Here is a 19,882-nt window from a genome sequence, read left to right on the forward strand (position 1 = left end):
CACTCAATTTCACCAACTGGTCCACTGACCCTGCTGTATGAAAACATGCAGTCCAAAGCAACAGAACCTGGTATGAAAACATAAGAATTTTCCACTGATCAACATGTTTAATGACTACCCAAACTCAAACTCTTCCTGACAAATACACTTATTACCAGAAAAAAATCCTAGGGGAAAACTATGAGGACCCTTAGCTGCATCACACAAAAACACTGCCTAAATTGGCCACCAATCAATCTGCTCACTCACACACCTAAGCATGCATGTGTGCCTTCTCTGGTTTGTAACCTATATGACTCGGTTCAAAATGCACAGCAAGTACACACTAGCTGTAGTCCTGTCTGGTATAAATGCAGAACACCAATAACAAGCACTAAAGTATCAGCTGTAATTTAATCTGCTTTCTATTCTAGAATAGCAACGCTGGACACGATCAAGATCAACACTCAGGCAGGAGATCACTTTCAAAAGTTTAACCCAAGTTCTGTAATAAGATCAAGGACTCTGCCACTACTGACACTGTAATCGGGTCCTCCGGTTCAACTTCAGCCTGCTATTATTGGAGTCTGGACACTTCTCAGGCTGTCATCAAGATTCTCAGAAAGATTATTTGAACATGTGAATGGGCCACAGGAGAATCTTAAATATGTCTATGGGTATGAATGCTTAAGGACTAAGCATTTTGCATCTGCCCGTGCAAAGCCTGCATTATACATTGATAATATGGATCTTTCTTGAGGTGAGGAGAGATTTTTTGCGACTGATGGAGAATCCCACATTTTAAATATGCCCATATTCTACTGTCAAATCTCTGCGTAGTGGCATTGGCTGCCAAATTTCAACACAATATTAGGCAAACTCATTCCCTTTTGATACGAGGTAAAAGTCTTGCAAGGCTTTAGTAAAATATCTATAGCTATACTTTTGCTAGATCTTGACATCTGAAACTGTGGTGCCAGCCACTCACCATGAATCAGAGGGTTTTCCATGTTTTTCCTTCAGCGAGTTTTAAGTAACAGCATCTAGTTCTATTATAACCTTATAGCCTGTCCATTAAAGGCCAAAGGCGAGGGCCTTTAACAAGGGAGCAGGCCTTTAATGGCCGGTGCAGCCCAACTACGGTGGGCTATAAGGCTACAATAGAACTAGATGAACATTCCACCCCTGGATGGGAAGAATGTTCTAATTAAGAAAACTGAAATCCCTTCCTGCTCCGTGAGGCCTTTGTTCATAGCAACAGCTGTAAATCACAAACATTGCACTGTTGAAGCTCTGGGCTTCTACCAGCCATTAAGTTTAGAGCACTCCATTGTCTTCAATGGAGTTCCCAACATTCCAATATTCTAATACAAGGAATAACTTTCTAGCTGTCAGGAAGTACCTATACCCTCCACAGATAGCTGACAAAGCTTCTATGTTGTCATGTTTTTTAAGTTTCTATTCAATATCAGATGCAATTTTTTCTCTTTTTTTGCGATGAGTAAATACATTGAGCACACACGTCTGAAATGGAAGTACATTATTACTGGTTTTTGTACCCCATTTTGCATACAGTCTCATTCTCATGCAGAAGCAATCTGAGATTGTGCCTGGTGAAATTCTGTTTGGCTGCCATGAAGGTAGTATTAAATGGAAATGTAGGTTATAAAGATTTGAGAACACCTGTAGCCCATTCTATACACAGACCAGTCTCTAGCAACTCTTCAACACCTCACTAACCAGGTAAGTGAGCCAACTAGAGAAAAGCGTCAAGGAGAATAAGATGAATTTCAGAACAGTCTTGAAATTTTCAAAGATAATTTTAACAAGACAGTTGACAGACATTTACAGAGCACTGCCCCTTGACTAAACGGTTATTGCATCCGTGAGAGGAAAGAAAAGGAGGCTGCAAGCAGAATGCACTCTTCCCTGCACCACAATATTCTGTTCAACAAGGTAAGCAGAATTTTTTCAAAATTATCTAATGGGTCTGCGCCTTCGATAAACTGGTATAAGCTAAGACACACGTGCTTTCAAATTCAATCCTAACTTGTACTTGCAGCCAAGGCAGCTTTCTGAAAACATGATCAGATTTTCTTAATCCTTTTATTAGTCCAGCATTTTATAAATCAGAAATGCTTCCATGTTTTGTTTTACCTTGGTGGAAGATTGAAAGACCTGCCCAAGTTGAGGTGTAAATAAGAGCATTATATAGGGTGCTTTAGTTGCCTCACAACACCAAGTATGAAGATTTGGTTATTTGGCTACTTAGCTGGAGAAATCTGTCCTGAAATTCATACTTTAATATCCTCTATACAGGATTGTAGGCACCCGAATAGTGATCTGAAGTTTGCAAATCCAATACTATCTGGACAAAGTCTGCTTCACTTTCCAGCCACACATTCCAGAGCGCTACTACAGCGTGGATTGATACAAATGTTGAGAAGGCATGGTGAGAGGGAGTCAGCTGGGTTAAACCACGGACAAGTAGCAGAGTTGAGAAGAATGGGCCATTTTTTGCTACTATGCACCGGGTTCTTCAGAAATGAAACAAACAACTTAAGTGCACAGCTGCCCATCTCAACCCCTGAGGAAAGCCAACTTTGATAAGAATGAATGGTGAACAGAGTTGAATACAGACAGATTTAGGAGGATTAACAGAGCCATGTAACCTTTGTGCAAGATTTGCTTGGCATTGCAGTGGGGGAGTACTTATTTTTCCTCACTTGACTAACCTAGAGCAAGACAGAAAAAAACACACTAAAACGATAAAGATGGAGGGTGAGCAATAAGGAACAGTGACAATGAATGAAAAATAACCTGAAACAGTGAAATAAAGGGACATTTACAAATTAAGTATTGTAGTTTTGTCAGTTATGTACAGAAGTGCTTTTTTCATCCCTTGCAAGACGAGATAGCCTAACTGATGAGGGTCCATAAAGAAATAAATGTCTAGATGTGTAGTGGTTAAGAAGCAAATACCACCTCGATGAGCTTACTCGAACATAATTCCCACAACAGGGAGGCAATAGCTAGACTGTGTAGTCTCTAAATTAACTGCTGAGCAAAAGGGTTACAGCTGCACATCTAAAGGAGGCAAGTTCTAGTCCCTGCTGCAGCCATTTGGTACAATTCATCATGAATAGTGCAAATATTAGTGGAAAGAAGGACAATGTCCAACCACATGCTGGCTCATACAGTTACAAGGCAGGCTTCACTTTTTTTTTAGTACTTTCCCTGTGATACCAAGTAAAAAGGATGAAGGAAGAATTAGGTCAGTTGTGGGTTGAAAAGAATCGGAGACATCAGCTAAACACACAGTTTAGCGTTAACATTTTGTACCTCATTAGGCATACTTTGGCCCTGAAGAGGGTTATAATATAATATAGTTCCTGGTAGAGTTCTGAACAGCAGGGAAGAGACTGAAAGAGGACGCTAAATCCTTTCAAGGCTATTTTTGTCTAACTGTAGTAAAGGCAGTTCATTGGCTGGCTTCCTCGTTGGTTTTATGAACGATTTTCATATGTGCTTTATACAGCTCTTTTTTATTTGTCACATTTTTTATGCCATTTGAAAAACAGATATTTTCCCTCTTGCTCTGGAGTTTGTGGAATTCAAGAGTGATTTCTGGAATGCCTTGAAAACACAATATTGATTATATTCTCCTAATCTGACAGGATAGTGCTGTTCTCTGCAAAGGGAGGCAGGTCTGTCCATGTTAAAGGGCAAATAGCCAAGTTAGTGGGGGTTCAGATTTGATGCCTTAACTAAATTCCATGTGCACCCTTCATGCTTAGAAGTGCTTAACATTGCATAAAATCCAAAAGTTCAAGACACTTTCACTGGCTTCTATTGGGGATGGATTGGCATGGGTGAAATTTAAGACAATAATCAAAAACAAAAAAATCACTAGGATGCCAAAGGAAACAAATAAAATAAACTGAGCCCTGTATGTTTTTTTTTTTATATAGCTTGCGCTATCTTTTTCCTCATGTGAACTTTCAGTCAAAATGAACCCCCAACTCACCACTCATTACTGGCTTTGAGGTGAGAACTTTGGAGGGAAACATAAGGATCAATGCCCAAGGGCAGTGATCTTTTCATCAGCATGCCTCTGTAGACACCGTCTATTGGCTCTCATTGTTAAAACTATATTTAGGCCCTCATAATGGGTGTCACTTGCATATTGTGCACGTAGAAAGTGTGTATGTTTCATGGTAACAGAGTGAATAGTGATGTCTAATGTGACAAAATACACAGGTGCACAAGATAATATTCTCCTTGCAGGCTGCTTTTGTTCAGGTTAGATAGCCAGCCGGTTACAGTGCTGAGGGCACCCTCCTCAAAATCTTAATTGTGGAGGAACATTCACATCTTCTTTAATCACCTTAGATTCCTCTGCTAGAGAGAAAATCTACCTCTGTGTACTTTTGATTGCCACCTGGAAACAGTGACATTCTATTTGGGCTATGTCAGGCTTGGAGCAATACATCACGGACAGTTCAAAGTAGGCAGACCTTGGTAAGATGCACAGCTCACTGAATGGAACAAAATGTTCAATATGAAAAAAAGGACAAAGTTTGGCTGGCACAGCCTTCTTTCTCTGTTCACTGCTCCCTAGAACCATCAATTTCTAAATAATTTAGACATGGATAAACTAATTAAATCAGCACTGATTAGACATTTTACCAGGACACAGGCATTTGCTGGTTGTTTTCCTCCCTCAAATTGAATACAAAACTGTATTTCTGGTGCTCCTTTCTGGTGAGCATTGCCTGGTTACAGTCCTGCAGAGACATTTCATTAGACTACAATGGCGAATGAGAATCCCAACCACACCAGCTCATACTATTGAAGTGGTACCTCCACCTAAGTGAGACCTGGAGGTTTGGAAGCTTGAAATTCCCAAGATGGAGTCTTGAGGCCTTTGATGGAGACCTGTCACCTCAGGTATTCCACACCTTCATCTGGAAAAGTCTCAACCACTTTATTATTCTGAAGATACTATTTTATTTTTTAGTTGGTCCCTAGCCCTGAATTCCAGCTCCCAATGGAAATCGATAAAGTCTTAGCTTCACTAGATGCCCTCTGGTTGACCCCATCCTCTGAAAATTTATGTTGGTGACCAGTAGTTTCTGAATACAAGCTTGCAAAGATAGGTATCACTGGAGAAAGTCATAAAGGTACTGACCTGCTTCAACATCTTTCATACATCACAAAACCTAGAGATAAGTTGGAACATTTATCCTGTAAGGACATTAGTTACATGGTCCCCAAGAGCAAATAAAATGGACATCAAGACTCTTGTCACTCTGAAGGCATTAGCATTGACAGCAATATGTTGGGAATCTTGCATTTGTTGAGGGTTTTGGGAGCTAGGATAATACTTCTATTAAAATGAGATGCAGCAGCTGTCGCTTCAGCCCATGGAGCTATTCAGTGTTTAATCCAGAGACCATTGAACAAAAGACCACAAATTCAAAAATTATTTGGAGATTAATTTTAGAGTAATTAATGTAAAATAATCACAGGGGACCTTCCACCAGGCAACATTTAAAAAAAAAGTACAACGCTAACACCGAGAGGATAAATATATTTAGAGTTGAAAGTGCTAGTACCTTCTGGTATAGGACCTGCTCCTTTTACTCACATGTAAACAGTCATGTTCTTGATTGGCTATACAGATCAGGTTGGACATTTTGTTTATTGATGTTTATGTTCAGTGGCATGCTGTATATGGGTTTTCCTCCCAGTGAATTTCTTACCTAGACGCTCTTCTACCACTAGAAAGATCTGTGGCTATGGGGAGTAACTTGGTGATAGTTAACATGCAATAGTATTGGTGTCCCCTTAGCACCAGCAGTAAGCATTAGTGTTGGCGCAAGATACTGCCCCACAACTATGGGCTACCCAGAACCCAGTGAAAAAGCCTCACACATAGCAGGCAAGTGGGGCACATGTTCTTCATGATAGAACCAGACATCAGTTGCAAACATAAGCGGTCTTGATTAAATAATCCATTCCTTGAGGATGTCTGTGTAGCTGAACCTGAAAATCTAAAAATTAAAGTGATTTACAAGTGATTTCCTACCTATAGTGAAACACGACCTTAGGATGTAACAAAACAGTTAATAACCAGAAAGTGTTTAAAAAGGTAAGATTTGTTTTTTAAACATGCCATCCATTTCTCTAAAAAAGCTAATCTAATACATTTGTGCAGTGGAAACAATTTACAAAGCAACATGCATTAATAAGATTAGAGTACATACCCAACATGCCAGAAGAGCAATGAGCCATCTGAACCACCACTAGCAAAAAGGCCTTCATGTACAGGGTGCCAGGCAACAGCTGAAAGAGAGGTACTGTCAGATCAATCCAAGAGCTACATATTATAGCACACATCATTCAATGTAAAAGTCAAATCTTCAGAAGCTTTACCATCCTAGTTATCCATTATTAACCTGAAGACTACAAATTCCTAAAACAAATTGCATGAACCACCCCCAGACTAAACACACATACAAATCTGAGTCTACAATATCATCCACACACTGAGCTAGCAGACTACTCTAAATGCCATCTTTAGTAATACCATAGTCTCTCTAACACAGTTAAATATTTCAAATAATGTCTCTGCTAGATCACTATCCTATCACAAAAACTGTGTCAATATAAAGTACACTGCACATAATAAAAACAATTTAGGAACATAGGATGTACTGAATGTTCAGCTTGGGAAAATCATCCATCAAACATAGTCCTACACAGAGTGACCACCATTAAATATTTGGTCTGGTAAAGCATAGACTTGAGCAGCAAGGGAAGAAGACTGCACTATTCATAACAAAATTGGTTAGATGCAATCTGAACTCAGAATGAAAGACTGAGGTAACAATAGTCAACACAGCATTCCAGTCTCAGCTAATGCCCTCTGTCAATTTAATTATCAGATCATCTATCATCCACTGCTGCCACTTTTGGTACAAAAAATTCATCCTTTATTAGGGCAATTTATACAATGAGATCAATAATCTTTTGATCCGGAGGGTGAAGCACAAGATGGCCATTCAGACGTGAGTGGTGTGACCTTTGTTGGGCCATTCTTTTATCCTTAAATTATGCAAACCTGAAGTAGCCACTGACTGGCCTTTTTGATGGGAGAAGTTCCCCTGTCATCTGGGAAGTACCGGACAACGCCTGGGAGGAAAAAACTATGAAAACGCCACTAGAAAGCTGTAGCCTTGCACACACAACATGGCAGGCCACATGACGCAAAGGTGATGGAGCGGTTACAAGAGAAGGCCCACCATGATAATCATACTGGACAGAGAAACAAGGTGAGGTGAACTGGCATAAGCCTGAATTGGAGACACCGCACGCAGCCTGGTTCGGCCAGCATCACTGGCATCAGTAGGAGGGACCTACCCTTCAAATCATTACCCCAAAAAAAGATTATATAAGCAGGGGAAAATAGTAAAACCCAGGATAGACTATTGTGGATAGATCCCTACACCAAACCTTATCTCCAGATTAGACTGCTAAAGGAATGCAGCTAGACAATTTACTATAACCTTGCGAGTTGCTCATGCTACTTATTGGAACAAAGAGGATAAGTGGGCTGGAAGAAACAGTCACAGTGAAGCAAAAGGAGGAGGCCACTGATAGTGAGCTGGAATGAGAAACTTAATGTCCTCACCCCCTTTGTTACAGCACCACAGGGCATCCCAGCTAGTGGAGATGCCTGCCCCCACTTCTGGCGGCAAGGCTGGAGGAGATAATGAGAAAAACAAGCAGGAGTCACTCCCCAGTCAGGACAGCCCCCAAGGTGTCCTGAGCTGAGGTGACTGACTTTTAGAAATCCTCCATCTTGCAGATGGAGGATTCCCCCAATAGGATTAGGGATGTCCCCCCCCTCCCCACAGGGAGGAGGCACAAAGAGGGTGTAGCCACCCTCAGGGCTAGTAGCCATTGGCTACTGCCCTCCCAGACCTAAACACACCTCTAAATTGAGTATTGAGGGGCTCCCAGAACCGAGGAAGATAGATTCCTGCAACCTAAAGAAGAAGAAGAACTGCTGACCTGAAGCCCTGCAGTGAAGACGGAGATGACAACTAATTTGGCCCCAGCCCCACCGGCTGGTCTCCCTACTTCGAAGAAAACTGCAACAGTGTCGCATCCAACAGGGTCTAGCGACCTCTGAAGCCTCAGAGGACTACCCTGCATCTAAAGGACCAAGAAGCTCCTGAGAACAGCAGCCCTGTTAAAGAAACTGCAACTTTTTGAAACCAAAAAGCAACTTTTAAAGACCACACGTTTCCCGCCGGAAGCGTGAGACTTTCCACTCTACACCCGACGCCCCCGGCTCGACCAGCGGAAAACTAACACTACAGGGAGGACTCCCCGGCGACTGCGAGCCCGCAAGTAGCCAGAGTTGACCCCCCCTGAGCCCCTACAGCGACACCTGCAGAGGAAATCTAGAGGCTCCCCCTGACGGAGACTGCCTGCTTCAAGGAACCCAACGCCTGGAAAACACACTTCACCCGCAGCCCCCAGGACCTGAAGGAATCGAACTCCAGTGCAGGAGCGACCCCCAAGCGACCCTCTGCCTAGCCCAGGGGGTGGCTACCCCGAGGGCCCCCCCCCCCCCTGTGCCTGCCGCAATCGTTGAAGAGACCCCCGGGTCTCTCCATTGATTCCTATTGAAAACCCAACGCCTGTTTGCACTCTGCACCCGGCTGCCCCTGTGCTGCTGAGGGTGTACTTTCTGTGCCTGCTTGTGTCCCCCCCGGTGCCCTACAAAACCCCCCTGGTCTGCCCTCCGAAGTCGCGGATACTTACCTGCTGGCAGACTGGAACCGGGCACCCCTATTTCCATTAAAGCCTATGTGTTTTGGGCACCACTTTGACCTCTGCACCTGACCGGCCCTGAGCTGCTGGTGTGGTAACTTTGGGGTTGCCTTGAACCCCCAACGGTGGGCTACCTTGGACCCAACTTTGAACCCTGTACGTATTTTACTTACCTGTGAACTTAACATTTACTTCAAGAACTGTTGATTTTTGCAGTGTCCACTTTTAAAATAGCTTATTGCCATTTTTATCAAAACTGTACATGCTATTGTGATAATTCAAATTTCCTAAGATACCTGAGTGAAATACCTTTCATTTACAGTATTGTTTGTAAATCATGAGCCTGTGGTTCTTAAAATAAACTAAGAAAATATATTTTTCTATATAAAAACCTATTGGCCTGGAGTTAAGTCTGAGTGTGTGCTCCTCATTTATTGCCTGTGTGTGTACAACAAATGCTTAACACTACCCTCTGATAAGCCTACTGCTCGACCACACTACCACAAAATAGAGCATTAGAATTATCTCTTTTTGCCACTATCTTACCTCTAAGGGGAACCGTTGGACTCTGTGCACACTATTTCTTACTTTGAAATAGTATATACAGAGCCAACTTCCTACAGGTTGTGAATACAGCTGAATAGATAGCTAGAGATAGGGGAGCAAGGGGAGGGGTGAGGCAAGCTTTGTCAGACAACAGGGGAGGGAAGGTAATAATTAACAGGCCCCAGCGTTACAATTAGCTGAAATGGGGGCTCTCTATTCTTCATTAGTGATTAAAGTAATTATCAGCAAAGCGACCCAGGGGGAATATTAATGCTGTATCTTAGACCACAAAAGTTTAAGGTAAGTTAGGGTAGGCACAGAATTGGGGAATAAGCAAGGTTAAGGTGCATGGGGTTTAAAAGGAAAACTGGGGAGAGGGTTCAAAGTTAAGATGTTTTGGTTAAGACTATGAATACTTGTTTCTGGAGTAGCCATTACATTTCAAAATGATACCAAAACAAAACAATGGTGTATCCACTATGGGAAACCGCACTGAAGCATATGGAGTGACATATGATTCAGTCCAATAATCTTAAATAACTAATCTACATGTAGGATTTACATAGGGACCCAGAGGGGTGTCAATGTATGTAAGGAAAAATTCAAATTTGTAAGAAATTGTTAGATCCCAATGGGTGCTTTGAGTGGATGCAAGAAGAAAGGGGGAGACAGAGTCCTTACTATTAGTGTGTACTCCAAGACTGCAGCGAGTTTTGAAAGAAGTGGGTAACATCTTCTTGTAAACAGACTCTCCGCTGCATATAGTTGGAGGGTATTTTTTTTAGTGATGCATGAAGCCAGAACTAGCTAGGATAATCAGCTGGTCTCTGGGCCTACCACAATATACCAGAACCATAGGCTAAAAGACCACTGGAGAGTCAAACATCCTACTGAACAACATTGACCCTATTTCTCAGGTGTACAAAGTAATGTAGTAATTCTTTATTGCAGATTAATAAAAAACTAAAACAAACGCAATTGTATAACACGATAATTAAAAATCACATATTGTTATCAAAAACTACAAAAATGCTAGGACCTGATTCACTCTCGGGCTCTGTTTGCCATTGCATCAACTAAGCCATCAGTTATTAAAATCAGGTGGAACAACAAAAGCTAAAAACAACTTAAAAGTGCATTATTAACCCGTACGGTGCCTTGGACAAGGTGATCTCGTCCTGCACCCGGCCCACGGGGGAGCGCTAGCGCTCCCCTCATGGGCCCCCCACCCACACCCACCAGTCGTGGATAGAAGGGGAATCCCTTCCCCTTCCACCACGCCCCTCGGCAATCCCATAACGTCGGCGAGCTTACAACGCGCCAACTTCATCAAGTATTGCCGAGGGACGCGATGGAAGCCATTTGCTTCCAGCACGTCGGCAAGAGAGGACTCACAGCTGAGTCCTTCCCTTTTTGGAGATTTTGGGGGGAAAACAGACACGGGGGAAATGAAAGGGTTTTTCCTTTCCCCCTGTGCCTGTTTTCAGTGGATTCCTGCTCTAGCAGGAATCCCCACTAGGCGCCAAGGATTGCTGTTTATTGTTAGTTTTGGGAGCGAACCCTTGGGCAAGGGTCGCTCCCACTGGGGGCTATTACCCTCCTATTTCGGCCCCCACTGGGGGCAGAAAACCACTAGACATCAGGGAAATTGTTTTCGGCATGTTTTTTGGGAGCGACCCCTTGGGGGCTAATTTATTTTCCTATTTCGGCCCGAGAACCGCCACTTTGTTTTTGGGCAGAAACCCCTTAGGCAAGGGTCGCTGCCCCAGGGGCAATCATTTTTTTATGTGTTTCGCCCCCCCCTAGGGCTAGATCGGCGCCAGGGATTGTGTGTTTTGTGTGTTTGGGGGAACCCCTTGGGCAAGGGTACCCCCCGAAAGGGGGGAAATTTCATATTGGCCATCTCTGCCCCCCTTGGGGGCAGATGGGCCTATTTTTGTAGGCCCCCCCACCCCAAACAGGGTACAGAGCTGTTGCCCATTTCTGCCCCACTTGGGGGCAGATCAGCCTATTTTCTTTTAGGCCCATCTGCCTCCTAGTGGGGCAGAAGCCACCTAGGCACCAGGGACAATTTCTAAGTTCTTGGTGGCAGGGTGTTTGTCAACTGGCAAAGTATTTGTATGTGTGATTATAACAGTTTATTTCTTCTTTTTTGTTCTAGTTCAAAGCTTTTGCTTCCTTTGCTGTGGATCCTTGCGGTTTTGGCAGTAGTTGTCCCGCGGTTTGCATAGTTGCATGCTTTAGGTAAGTGAAAGCAATTTACTCCAAAGGAGTATTGTTGACATGCATGAATGCCATGTTTGTAGGTGGTGTACTAAATGCAGTATTGTGTGTGAAATTGTCCTTAGATTTGAGCACAATGATATTTGTGTTGTCATATGTCTAATCTGCTTTTTTCTTTTTAGTGGGTATCACTGGTGACTGCTGTGTCTGTGCAGAGTAGTTGCTGGTGAGTAGCTTTTTCAGGCACGTGAGTGGTATAATTTTTTAGTACATAACTGTGATAAAGCTACACTTTGTTTATTACTTATTTTAGTGCTAGTTGTTGTTGGCAGTCCATTTGTTGTTAGTGAAGATCATAGCAAGCCGCAGAGTGACCGCTCAGCAGGTTGTTGGCATGCTCTTTGAGTCGTCTTCAGACCATGATTACTGACTCTGCATCTGAGGCAGAGGAGGAAGTGAGAGATTCTGGCAGTGAGTTTTCTGTCCCAGAGTATTCTTCTGATGAGGAAGCTACTCTCAGTCAGATGAAGGGCCTGTTTTAGAGGAGGACATTGATGTGCCAAGAGTGCAGCAGCCTGGGGCTGAAGGGTTTACCATTAGAAGACCCGACAACTGGATTGCCCCCAAAAATGGAGCAGCCACAGTTAGCTGCATTTACTGGTCTCCCAGGGTGTAGAGTCAATACGGAAAACGGTTTGCCTGTCAGTTTCTTTCACTTGTTTATGGACGATGTATTTTTGGAAGAGATTGTGGAGCAGACTAATTTGTATGCAGAGCAATATTTGAGGGACAACGCTGCCAGACTTAGGCCTCAGTCTAGAGCTACTCAGTAGGTTCCCACATATCTGGAAGAGATTAAAAAGTTTTTAGGTTTGACTTTTTTGATGGGGTTGATCAGGAAGCCGTCACTGGCTTCTTATTGGTCTACTAGTCCCTTGATGCCAACGGCTATATTTCCTGCAACTATGACACGTAATCACTATTTGCTTCTTCTTCGTATGCTGTATTTTGTAGACAATGCTTTAGCCTTTGCCACGAGATCACCCTGATTGTGACCGTCTTTTTAAGATTAGGCCTTTCCTTGATCATTTTGTAGATCGGTTTTCAGAGGTCTATGTTCCAGGTAAAGAGATAAGAGTGGACGAGTCTTTGGTCCTTTCAAGGGGTGTTTAGTTTTTAAGCAGCACATTCCTAGTAAGAGGGCACAGTATGGAATTAAATTGTATTTGCTATCAGAAAGCAGTACAGGATATGTGTATAATTTCCGGGTCTACACTGGTAGGAATTCCAGTATTCCTGGTTGTCTGGCCACTTTTGGGGTTAGCAAAAAAAATGTGTGGGAACTTGGCAGACACCTGTTTAACAAAGGCCACCATTTGTACGTAGATAATTTCTACACTGGAGTGCAGTTGTTTCAAGGAGTTGTTTAGAGTGGGCAATGTTGCTTGTGGCACAATCCGGAAAGGCTACCCAAAGGAGCTTGTCTGTAAAAAAAACTTGAGGGGACAGTGCAGTGCCTTGCGGAATAATGAGCTGCTAGCTCTGAAATTTTCAGACTGGAGGGATGTGTACATGCTATCTACCATCCATGATGAGAGTACTTCCCCTGTGACTGTTTGGGGTCAGGTTGCGGAACAGTGCAAACCTGCGTGCATTTTGGACTACAATAGGCACATGGGTGGTGTTGATAGAGTAGATCAGACGTTGGAACCTTACACTGCTCTTTGTAAGTCTTACGTGTGGTATAAAAAGTTGGCCCTACATTTATTTCATTTGGCAACTTTTAATGCTTTTATTGTGTTCAAGGATTGTTCACCTGAGTCAAGGATGACATTTGTTAAATATCAGGAGTCAGTGATAGAGAGCCTTATTGTGGTGCAACGGGCAAGAGTTCATAGAGTAGAAGTGGTGGAGGAAGTGGCTAGATTAAAAGATCGCCACTTTCCAGATCACATTCCTCCCACTCCCAAAAAAGACTTGCCCACAAAGAAATGTAGAGTATGTGCCCGGAGAGCAATCTGGAGGGAGAGCAGGATGTACTGCCCCGAATGCCTTTCAAAGCCTGGGCTGTGTGTGCCCAGCTGTTTTAGACGTTACCACACTAGGAAAACATTTGGGAAATTCCGTGAGCATAAACTACCTGTTTTATATTTTCATATGTTCAGTTTCACGGTTGGCATTACTGTCATGTATTTAGTTAGAGCTTTTGTGTTTGTAGTTTTGTACTTATTTTATAATTAGTTAGTGGTTTCTTTGTTGTTTATAAACAAAAAAAAAAGTGATGGCGGTGTGAGTTGGGTGGCGCTTGGCTGGCGGTGTGCTTGGGGGGGCGCTTGGCTGGCGGTGTGCGTGGTGTGGTGCTTGGCTGGCGGTGTGCGTGGTGTGGCGCTTGGCTGGTGGTGTGCGTGGTGTGGCGCTTGGCTGGCAGTATTGGTGGGGTGGCGCTTGGCTGGCAGTGCCAGCCAAACACCAGTCCACACACTCATCAGCTGGTGTGATTGCTGTATCAGGCATGTGGGTGTATGAAAGTGATGGGCCCTTGACTGGCGCTGTCTGTCGATGCAAGTGTTGTAATGTGCTGGGCCCGTGGCTGGCGGTGTGAATGGTCTTGTGCATGTCATGTATGAAAGGTGTGTGAATGGACTGTAAAGCGGTTGGTGCCTTGCCGTGGCTTTACAGCTCACGAGCTGTGAGTCATTGGTTCAGTTTTTTGGCCTTTCAGTTATTACTGGTGTATTTCACTTTTGTGAAATCTCTTGTTAATAAAATTTGATCTTCTGAACCATCACTCACCCTCGTGCCAAATCCAACCAGTATGTGTGGTAAAAATTAAAAAACCTGCTCCACTGTAATCAGGCGTCGCAGCACACTTGTGACATGCTAGGTGTCTCAGGTGGGACCCCCGATGATGAAGCATGCCACCAACTTGGTTGGTGGGTGAGGGGTCTTTTTCACATAACCTAAGTGTGTTTCTTTTCACAATTTTAGTGTTTTGCACATCACAGACGTATGTGGACACATCAAAATGATTTATTACAAAACTACCTGTGTTGGAGGGGGAGGGGGCACCTATGTTTTTGGTCCTGAATGCGGCCTTCATCTAGGGAAACCTACCAAACCCAGACATTTGTTAAAACTAGACACCCCAAGGAGTCCAGGGAGGTGTGGCTTGTGTGGATCCCCCAACATTTTCTTACCCAGACTCCTCTGCAAACCTCAAAGTTTGCTTAAAAAAAGCATATTTTCTCGACTTTCGTTTGTACGATCACCGCTCCAGGACAAAATTCCTACTCCCCAGCGTTCCCCTCAGTCTCCCAAGTAAAATGACCTCACTTGTGTGGGTCCCCAAAGCAGAGTCAGCCTAAAGATGTATAAAAGAAGACTATGTGCTTATCAACTCGCTGTGCTATCCCCATAATCTCTACAAGTTTGAGGCCTTTTTCTGTTGCAGGCACCTGGCCCACCCACACAAGTGAGTTATTTTTATCGGGTTCCAGAACTTTCTGTCACCGAAATGTGAGGAAAACATGTTTGTTTACCCAAATGTTGAGGTTTGCAAAGGATTCTGGGTAACAGAACCTGGTCAGAGCCCCACAAGTCACCCCATCTTGGATTCCCCTAGGTCTCTAGTTTAAAAAAATGCACAGGTCTGATAGGTTTCCCTAGGTGCCGGCTGAGCTAGAGGCCAAACTCTACAGGAAGGCACTTTGCAAAAAACACCTCTATTTTCTGTAGAAAAATGGGATGTGTCCACGTTGTGTTTTGGGGCATTTCCTGTCGCGGTGCTAGGCCTACCCACACAAGTGAGGTACCATATTTATCGGGAGACTTGGGGGAACATAGAATAGCAAAATGAAAATGTCACTTACCCAGTGTACATCTGTTCGTGGCATCAGTCGCACTAGATTCGCATGTTCTGCAATAGCTCGCCATCTGGTGTTGGGCCGGAGTGTTACAAGTTGTTTTTCTTCGAAGAAGTCTTTCGAGTCACGGGACCGAGTGACTCCTCCTTTTGTCTCCATTGCGCATGGGCGTCGACTCCATCTTCGATTGTTTTTCCCCGCAGAGGGTGAGGTAGGAGTTGAATTGTAGTAATAGTGCCCATGCAATGGAGTGACTAAGTATGCACCTATTTAAGGTTGAGATGATACATATATAAATAATTGAAGGTAACTTCCAAACTGCTACAGGCTCCCGGGGAGGCGGGTGGGCACATGCGAATCTACTGCGACTGATGCCACGAACAGATGTACACTGGGTAAGTGACATTTTCAGTTCGATGGCATCTGTCGCTGTAGATACGCATGTTCTGCAATAGACTAGTAAGCAGTTATTTCCCCAAAAGCGGTGGATCAGCCTGTAGGAGTGGAAGTAGTCTGAAATAATGTCCTTAATACAGCTTGACCTACTGTGGCTTGTTGTGCGGATAACACGTCTACACAGTAGTGCTTGGTGAATGTGTGAGGCGTAGACCATGTGGCTGCCTTACATATTTCTTGCATTGGGATGTTTCCTAGAAAGGCCATGGTAGCACCTTTCTTTCTGGTTGAGTGTGCCCTTGGTGTAATGGGCAGCTGTCGTTTAGCTTTAAGGTAGCAGATTTGGATGCATTTAACTATCCATCTGGCTATACCTTGTTTTGAAATTGGGTTTCCTGCATGAGGTTTTTGAAATGCAATAAAGAGTTGTTTAGTCTTTCTGATGTTCTTTGTTCTGTCAATGTAATACATTAATGCTCTTTTGACATCTAATGTATGTAGTGCCCTTTCAGCTACGGTATCTGGCTGTGGAAAGAACACCGGAAGTTCCACTGTTTGATTTAGATGGAACGGTGAAATAACCTTTGGCAAAAATTTAGGATTGGTCCTTAGGACGACTTTATTTTTGTGTAGTTGTATAAAAGGTTCCTGTATAGTAAACGCCTGAATCTCGCTTACTCTTCTCAGGGAAGTAATGGCGATGAGAAATGCCACCTTCCAGGTTAGGAACTGTATGTCGCAGGAGTGCATGGGTTCAAAAGGTGGACCCATAAGTCTAGTTAGGACAACATTTAGGTTCCATGAAGGAACAGGTAGTGTTCTTGGTGGTATAATTCTCCTAAGGCCCTCCATGAATGCTTTAATGACTGGTATTTTATATAGGGAAGTTGAATAGGTAGTCTGCAGGTATGCAGATATTGCTGCAAGGTGAATCTTAATGGAAGAGAAAGCTAGGTTAGATTTTTGTAAGTGAAGCAAGTAACCCACTACATGTTCTGGAGTTGTGTGTAATGGTTGTATTTGATTAATATGGCAGTAGCAAACAAACCTCTTCCATTTACTTGCATAGCAGTGCCTGGTGGATGGCCTTCTTGCTTGTTTTATGACTTCCATACATTCTTGGGTAAGTTGTAAGTGCCCGAATTCTAGGATTTCAGGAGCCAGATTGCTAGATTCAGCGATGCTGGATCTGGGTGTCTGATCTTTTGGTTGTGCTGTGTCAACAGATCTGGCCTGTTGGGCAATTTGATGCAGGGTACCACTGATAGGTCTAGCAGCGTTGTGTACCAGGGTTGCCTTGCCCAAGTTGGTGCTATCAATATGAGTTTGAGTTTGCTTTGACTGAGTTTGTTTACCAGGTAAGGAAGGAGAGGGAGAGGAGGAAAAGCGTAAGCAAATATCCCTGACCAGTTCATCCATAGGGCATTGCCTTGGGATTGTTTGTGTGGGTATCTGGATGCGAAGTTTTGGCATTTTGCGTTCTCCCTTGTCGCAAACAAGTCTATCTGAGGTGTTCCCCAGAGTTTGAAATAAGTGTTCAGTATTTGGGGGTGAATTTCCCATTCGTGGACCTGTTGGTGATCTCGAGAGAGATTGTCTGCGAGTTGATTTTGTATCCCTGGTATAAACTGTGCAATTAGGCGAATTTGGTTGTGAATTGCCCAATGCCAAATTTTTTGTGCTAGCAGGCTTAACTGCGTGGAGTGCGTCCCTCCCTGCTTGTTTAGATAATACATTGTTGTCATGTTGTCTGTTTTGACGAGAATGTATTTGTGAACTATTATTGGTTGGAAAGCTTTTAGTGCTTGAAAAACTGCTAGAAGTTCTAGGTGATTGATATGCAGTTTTGTTTGATGTACGTTCCATTGTCCTTGTATGCTGTGTTGATTGAGGTGTGCTCCCCACCCTGTCATGGAAGCATCTGTTGTTATTACGGATTGTGGCACTGGGTCTTGGAAAGGCCGCCCTATGTTTAAATTTATGTTGTTCCACCACAGAAGCGAGAGGTAAGTTTGGCGGTCTATTAACACCAGATCTGGAAGGTGACCCTGTGCTTGAGACCACTGTGATGCTAGGCATTGTTGTAAGGGCCTCATGTGCAGTCTTGCGTTTGGGACAATGGCTATGCATGATGACATCATGCCTAGGAGTTGTAATACCATCTTTGCCTGTATCTTTTGTGTTGGATACATGCGTTGTATGATGGTGTTGAAATTTTGAATTCTTTGTGGACTCGGAGTGGCTACTCCTTTTGATGTGTCTATTATGGCTCCCAGGTATTGTTGTACCTTGCGTGGCAGAATTTTGGATTTTGTGAAATTGACGGTGAACCCTAGTTTGAAGAGGGTTTGTATGATATGATTTGTGTGATTTGAGCACTCTATTAACGAATGGGCTTTGATTAGCCAGTCGTCTAGATATGGGAACACATGTATTTGCTGCCTTCTTATGTGTGCTGCGACCACTGCTAGACATTTGGTAAAGACTCTTGGTGCGGTTGTTAATCCGAAAGGCAGTACCTTGAATTGGTAATGTATTCCTTTGAATACAAACCTTAGGTATTTCCTGTGCGATGGGTGTATTGGTATATGGAAATAAGCATCCTTGAGGTCTAAAGTTGCCATGTAGTCGTGCAGCTTTAGCAATGGCAATACTTCTTGTAGTGTGACCATGTGGAAGTGGTCTGATTTGATGAAAGTGTTCACTACTCTGAGGTCTAGGATTGGTCTCAGTGTTTTGTCCTTCTTTGGTATCAGAAAGTACAGTGAGTAAACTCCTGTGTTTATTTGTGTGTTTGGCACTAATTCGATTGCATTCTTCTGCAATAGTGCCTGCACTTCTATCTCTAGGAGATTGGAATGGTGTGTTGTTAAATTTTGTGCTTTTGGTGGTATGTTTGGAGGGAACTGTAGAAATTCTATGCAATAACCATGTTGGATAATTGCTAGAACCCAAGTGTCTGTAGTGATTTTCTCCCATGCTCTGTAATAATGACCTATTCGTCCCCCCACTGGTGTTGTGTGGAGGGGGTGAGTGACATGTGAGTCACTGTTTAGTAGTAGGGGTTTTGGGGCTTTGGAATCTTCCTCTATTTCTAGGGAATTGCCCTCCTCTATATTGTCCCCGAAAACCTCCTCTATACTGTCCTTGGTAACTGGACGGTGTGGCTTGTGAGGTGCTGGCTTGTGTGCTTTGACCCCGAAACCCCCCTCGAAAGGGCGTTTTACGGAATGAGCTGTAATTCCCTCTGCTCTGCGGGGAGTAGAGTGCGCCCATGGCTTTGGCAGTGTCCGTATCTTTTTTGAGTTTCTCAATCGCTGTGTCCACTTCTGGACCGAACAGTTCTTTTTCATTAAAAGGCATATTGAGAACTGCTTGTTGAATCTCTGGTTTAAATCCAGACGTTCGGAGCCATGCATGCCTTCTGATAGTTACAGATGTATTAATTGTCCGTGCAGCTGTATCTGCAGCGTCCATGGAGGAGCGGATCTGGTTGTTGGAGATGGCCTGTCCCTCCTCAACCACTTGTTTTGCCCTATTTTGGAAGTCTTTGGGCAGATGTTCAATGAGATGTTGCATCTCGTCCCAGTGGGCTCTGTCATAGCGCGCAAGTAGTGCCTGGGAGTTCGCGATGCGCCACTGGTTTGCAGCTTGTGCTGCGACTCTCTTACCAGCTGCATCAAATTTGCGGCTTTCTTTATCTGGGGGTGGTGCATCTCCAGATGTGTGAGAGTTGGCCCTTTTCCTAGCTGCTCCTACAACAACAGAGTCTGGTGGCAGCTGTGTTGTGATGAAAGCCGGGTCCGTAGGAGGCGGCTTATACTTTTTTTCCACCCTTGGTGTGATTGCCCTACTTTTGACCGGGTCCTTAAATATGTCTTTTGCGTGCCGGAGCATACCAGGGAGCATAGGCAGGCTTTGGTAGGAGCTGTGGGTGGAGGAGAGTGTGTTGAACAAGAAATCATCCTCGACCTGTTCTGAGTGGAGGCTTACGTTGTGAAATTGTGCTGCTCTAGCCACCACCTGAG

General features: G+C 43.7%; 1 protein-coding gene across 1 annotated transcript in view; it reads right to left on the reverse strand.

The window, feature by feature from the left end:
* Positions 1–19,882, reverse strand: part of WDR33 (WD repeat domain 33) — a 1,025,118-nt gene that overhangs the window by 390,507 nt on the left and 614,729 nt on the right. Inside the window, exon 10 of the mRNA XM_069213677.1 lies at positions 6,249–6,327. Within this exon, the coding sequence (XP_069069778.1) occupies positions 6,249–6,327 (79 nt within the window). The remainder of the gene's footprint in view (positions 1–6,248; positions 6,328–19,882) is intronic.

The sequence above is a fragment of the Pleurodeles waltl genome, chromosome 11, assembly GCF_031143425.1.
Source record: "Pleurodeles waltl isolate 20211129_DDA chromosome 11, aPleWal1.hap1.20221129, whole genome shotgun sequence".
Lineage (NCBI taxonomy): Eukaryota > Metazoa > Chordata > Amphibia > Caudata > Salamandridae > Pleurodeles > Pleurodeles waltl.